This window comes from Portunus trituberculatus, chromosome 2, assembly GCF_017591435.1.
Source record: "Portunus trituberculatus isolate SZX2019 chromosome 2, ASM1759143v1, whole genome shotgun sequence".
Classification (NCBI taxonomy): Eukaryota; Metazoa; Arthropoda; class Malacostraca; order Decapoda; family Portunidae; genus Portunus; species Portunus trituberculatus.
In genome coordinates, this window is record NC_059256.1 from 8,710,577 (window position 1) to 8,716,302 (window position 5,726).

General features: G+C 49.7%; 1 protein-coding gene across 1 annotated transcript; it reads left to right on the top strand.

Moving 5' to 3' along the window:
• The first annotated feature begins 961 nt into the window (after positions 1 to 961).
• Positions 962 to 4,695, top strand: LOC123504762 (zinc finger MYND domain-containing protein 15-like). The gene is made up of 3 exons (XM_045255568.1): positions 962 to 1,082; positions 1,970 to 2,224; positions 2,794 to 4,695. Exons 2-3 carry the CDS (start codon positions 2,031 to 2,033, stop codon positions 4,307 to 4,309), a joined length of 1,710 nt encoding a protein of 569 aa, XP_045111503.1. The 5' UTR covers positions 962 to 1,082; positions 1,970 to 2,030; the 3' UTR covers positions 4,310 to 4,695.
• The last annotated feature ends 1,031 nt before the right edge of the window (positions 4,696 to 5,726 follow it).

The window sequence follows — 5,726 nt, forward strand, 5'->3', positions numbered from 1 at the left end:
CTTAGTGAGGTATTGTATTAACTCCATTAACACCCCTTCCCCCCTCCCCCCACACAGTACTGAAGGGGTTAGAATAGTGAAGACTGTGGCCATTAATATCCTGACCTCTATACACCCTTCCTAATGTCCTAATGGTCTAATGGTACATAAATCTTAAGGTAAGAATGTGTCCCAGTACTGAAGGGGCTAAAATAGTGAAGACTGTGGCCATTAATCTTGTGACCTCCATACACCCTTCTTAATGTCAATAAAATGGTCTAATGGTACACAAATCTCAAGGTAACAATGTGTCCCAGTACTGAGATTTCTGTACCATTTTATTGCCATTAGGAATTGTGAAAGGAGGTCACAAGATTAATGGCCACAGTCTTCACTGTTTCATTGTGAATGGAGGTCACAAGATTAATGGCCACAGTCTTCACCTACATGAGTTTCTGAAGCTGTAAAAATCACCAAATAGTCACCAAGATGTACTGTCTGGGCCACATCTTGCTCAGTACTTCAAATAAAACAGTGGCACTTCAACATATATTTATTTGAAGTGTTGGGTGACATATGGCAACGTTCTAAGGATCATGTCAACCGCACCTTATGGCACATTTTGGTTTTACTTTTGAATGAGGAGGAAAAACGCGCCATGGTGCTCAAAGGGTTAAGTTCGAGGGAGGGAATTTTAAAGACATTGCAAGTTTTTCAGCTAATTCTGTTTTAAGGGAGCTGGCATTTCGAGTGGACCTTTATTGAAGTCTTTTTTTAATATCTTCCTGCCTGGCCTTCCTTTTTCTTCCCTTCTTGCTTAGATAAAAGGAAAAAGAGATGTTTGCCATTACATTGTACGCCCGCCAGTCATCTTGAGTCACAAACACACACACACACAATTATGAATGAATTACACACACAATTACGAGCGTTTATCCTCGCTACTTTGAGAGAGAGAGAGAGAGAGAGAGAGCAGCTGGGTCTAGGTGAGGCTGGGAGGGGCGGGCAGTGGGCTGTGTCTGTCTGTGCTGTGTGAGGCTGACTGGGTGGTGGGCTTGGCTGTGGGGCTGACTGGGTGTGCTTGCAAACTCTCCTCCACCGAAGTAAGTGAATTTTGACCAGATATTTGACAGTACTTCATATTAAAGGCCTGTCGATCAGTGTGTGTGTGTGTATGTGTGTGAGAAGAGAGAGAGAGAGAGAGAGGCTGTTGTTTAGGCATAGGGAGCAGTTAGGCCTATGTAAAGCCCAGCCTCTTTATCTCCCGCTCGTGTGTCCGATGTTGCTGTGTGTATGTTCCGCCTTGTTACTACGTGTGTGCTGTGAGTGCTGTGCTGTGCTGTGATGTGCTGTTAGGTGTCTTCCTTCCCCTCCCCCCAGCTCCACAACGAGGCTCCTCCCCAGGGCGTCCCTTAAAAGGCACCAAATCTTGACATACCTGCTCGTCCCTTCAGTCTCATTGTGCCCCGCCCAGCCCCGCCCCCACACACAACTACTACTACTACTACTACTACTACTACTACTACTATTACTATTAACCCTTTCAGTACTGGGACACATTTTACCTTAAGATTTGTGTACCATTAGGACATTAGGAAGAGTGTATGGAGGTCACAAGATTAATGGCCACAGTCTTCACTATTTTAACCCCTTCAGTACTGGGACACATTGTTACCTTGAGATTTGTGTACCATTAGACCATTTTATTGACACTAGCAAGGGTGTATGGAGGTCACAAGATTAATGGCCACAGTCTTCACCATTTTAATCCCCCACATGAGTTGGTGAAGCTGTGGAAAATCACCAAATAGTCACCACAAGGAATAGGGAATCACGTCACGCTACTGAAGGGGTTAACAATGATCTCTTGAAATATTAATTCTTTTTCTTTAAACTTTTACAAGCAAAGACTTTAGAATATTAGTATTATAGTTAATAGTGTGTGTGTGTGTGTGATTGTGTATTTACTGAAGCACTGAATACATTGCAGACTGAAGGAAGGCAAGGCAAGACAAGGCACGGGAAGGCAGGGAGGCAGAGTATGACCTAGGATGAGTGGCACGGGGCTGATAGCAGGGTCAAATGGTGGGTCAGGAGGGTCAGGTCACCGTTTCCACTTCCCCGGCATCTGTCATGGGTGTAACTTTCCCAACCTGTGTGCAGCCCCTCTCTTCCGCTGCAGTCAGTGCCACCTTGCCATGTACTGCCACAGAGGATGCCAGGCAAGAGATTGGCCCTACCACAAGTGAGTGTGTGTGTGTGTGTGTGTTTGGAGGTGTTTTTTTTGTCATATTAAGGCCTATAGCACCTGTAGGCCTAGTTGAAGAGGATATGTGTTCAGCTTGCACCCATTAGAGGCACAGGCAATGTTCTATGTAGTGGAGGGCATATTAGGGCCCATAGCACCAGCCAGGTGCATCTTTGGGGTCACCACCTGCAGCCTGGCTAGCCTGGTGACATGTAGCTAACTTTAAACCACTCCACAACATGGCTAAGTTTCAAGGCGGTGTTTTAATGGTGTTTTAGGGTGTTTTGAGGGTGTTTTAGAGTGTTTTAGGGTGTTTTAATGGTGTTTTAGATATCTTGGTGACATGTAGCTAACTTTAAACCACTTCACAACATGGCACAGTTTTAAGGTTGTTTTATGGTGTTTTATTGGTGTTTTAGGGTGTTTTAGGGTGTTTTAATGGTGTTTTAGGTATCTTGGTGACATGTAGCTAACTTTAATCCATGAGGGTCACTGTGAGAGAGATGGAGAGTGTGTGCATGCAGTGTGTGTGTGCTGTGTGGTGAGTGTGTTGTGCTGTGTTGCAGGCCGTTCTGTGAGCTGTACAAGGTGGAGGGGGGTGGCGGGGCGCTGCGGATGGCGCTGGTGGCGACGGCGGATGTCAGAGATGATGAGCGGCTGCAGCAGCAGCGGGCGTTCCTGGCGGGGCTGCGCGTGACGTCCAGCCTGGCGCTGGGGCGGCGGCTGCACCGCTGGGAGGAGGAGGCGCTGCTGTTCCCGCGGCTGTGTGAGGTGTGCGGCATGACAGGGCCACTGGGGCCGGGGTCTGGCTGCTGCCCGGAGTGCTGCGGGGTGTACTACTGCTGCCACGAGCACTTCCTGCAGGACAAGGAGCAGCACCGGCTGTGGTGTGACCTGTACAAGCTGTGCTGCTGCTGTAACCAGCAGGCCAAGAACAGCGAGGCCATCACGCTGCCCATTGCCCTGGACACGGTGTACCGGCCCCTGGCGCCCACCATGGAGGAGCACGTCCTCTCCATGGCCAGCAGGCTGCGGCCCGTGGGTGTGGCCGGGGTCTCCGAGAGCCTCACCTTCCCCCTCACGGCCCTGTACGTCCTGCAGGAGGTGTGGGAGGGCCTGGCCACGGCGACCACCCTCACCCTGCATGTGGTGGGGGCGGAGGACGGGCGGGAGCCCCGGGTGGCGTCGCCGTGGGAGTACCTGCTGCACCGCCTGCCAGCACTGGAGCGCCTGCATGTGCTGCTGGTGGGGCCGGGGATGGGGGGCCTGCAGGGCGGCAAGAAGGCCAAGCTGTGCCAGCAGTGCCGCAGCAAGGGCCGCCGCCTGGTGGTGGAGTGCCGGCGTGCCTTCTACCACCACCTGCCCCCAGCCACCGCTGCCCCCTCTCCCCCCACCCTGCGCCTGGCCTTCAACTGTGGCTTCCATGAGTGGGAGGGGGACGAGGGGGACACCTGGCCTGACTCCCTGCCCCTCTTGGTGGGGGACACCGCCCCCCTCGCGTTCACCTCCTTCAACCAGGCCGAGGCACAGCAGGACCTGGCCACCCTCAGGAGGGCCACGTCGGGGGTGCGGGTGGCCCTGTCCCGGCCCAACCCCTACCGCAGCACACGCCCCCTGCGGGATTGGACCAGAGAGGACGGCTCCCACATGTACTACACCAACCAGTACCTCACCGTGCTGCACCCCACCCTGCCAACACCACCACCACCACCACCACCACCACCACCAGCCCACCACCACCACCACCACCAAGAACAGCAGGCAGGGGATGACACACAGGCACAGGCAGGGGAGGCAGGGACAGAACAGGCAGGGGAGGCAGGGAATGACACACAGGTACAGGCAGGGGAGGCAGGGAATGACACACAGGCACAGGCAGTGGAGGCAGGGGATGACACACAGGCACAGGCAAGGGAGGCAGGGGATGCAGGGACAGAACAGGCAGGGGAGGCAGGGAATGACACACTGGCAGGGGAAGAACAGGCAGGGGAGGCAGAGAAGCAGGGTAAAGCAGAGGAAGCAGGGGAGGATGAGAGGAAGGGTGAGGCAGGGGAGCATTATACCCTGCCAGACACCACCTAACACATCACCACTACAGTACAAATTCGAACCCTGCCACAGAGAGAGAGAGAGAGAGAGAGAGAGAGACCAACATATCTCACAATTCCAAATCTTTTTCTCTCTCTCTCTCTCTCTCTCTCTCTCATTTTGATAATTTTATCTTGGACATTCTAAAACTCACTATTAACTTAAGTTTTCTGGAGTTTTAAGTAAGACTGACACTGTGAATCCCTTTAATGCAGAAATCTTGTCAGTCTGCCTCTAGAACTGTAAAAACACTCATGAAAATGCTTTGTTCTCTCCAAGACCTGTTTTCCAAGGCCACAGAGGTGACTGGCGGGATTTTCAAGAGTGTTTCTCCAGTTAATAATGCAGAAATGTTGTCACTCTGCCTCTAGAACCACAAAAACACCCTTAAAAACCCTTAGTACTTCAGCTAGAGCCTTTTAAAAGAGTGTTTCTCCAGTTAATAATGCAGAAATGTTGTCACTCTGCCTCTAGAACCACAAAAACACCCTTAAAAACCCTTAGTACTTCAGCTAGAGCCTTTTAAAAGAGTGTTTCTCCAGTTAATAATGCAGAAATGTTGTCACTCTGCCTCTAGAACCACAAAAACACCCTTAAAACCCTTAGTACTTCAGCTAGAGCCTTTTAAAAGAGTGTTTCTCCAGTTAATAATGCAGAAATGTTGTCACTCTGCCACTAGAACCACAAAAACACCCTTAAAAACCCACATTTCAACTAGAATTGTCATTAATCTATTAGTAGAACCACAAAAACACCTTTGAAATAGTGTCACATCAATCAGAGCCCCCTGGAAAGTGGTGGTAATGGTGTGATGAAGTGTAGAAATGTGGTGAGGGAACACAGTGACGATCCAACGCACAAAACTTTAATTCCGTACCAGATAGGTTAGGTTAGGTTAGGTTAATGTTAGGTTAGGTGTGCCAAGGTGCCTCGAGTGTGTGCCAGAGTGCCATTAATGTAGTACAAGGGAACAGTACAAAATGTTTTAACCCCTTCTGTACTGGGACACATTTTTACCTTGAGATTTGTGTACCATTAGACCATTAGGACATTAGAAAGGGTCTATGGAGGTCAGATTAATGGCCAGTCTTCACTATTTTAACTCCTTCAGTACTGGGACACATTTTTACCTTGAGATTTGTGTACCATTAGACCATTAGGACATTAGGAAGGGTCTATGGAGGTCAGATTAATGGCCAGTCTTCACTATTTTAACCCCTTCAGTACTGGGACACATTTTTACCTTGAGATTTGTGTACCATTAGACCATTAGGAAGGTTCTATGGTCAGATTAATGGCCAGTCTTCACTATTTTAACCCCTTCAGTACTGGGACACATTTTTACCTTGAGATTTGTGTACCATTAGACCATTAGGACATTAGGAAGGATCTATGGAGGTCAGATTAATGG

What these genes read in the sequence shown, in the direction of transcription:
- LOC123504762 (XM_045255568.1), top strand. Translation starts at nt 2,031, where the DNA reads ATGAGTGGCACGGGGCTGATAGCAGGGTCAAATGGTGGGTCAGGAGGG. An exon ending in AGAGATTGGCCCTACCACAA is followed by an intron (nt 2,225 to 2,793) that starts GTGAGTGTGTGT and finishes GCTGTGTTGCAG; the next exon opens with GCCGTTCTGTGAGCTGTACA.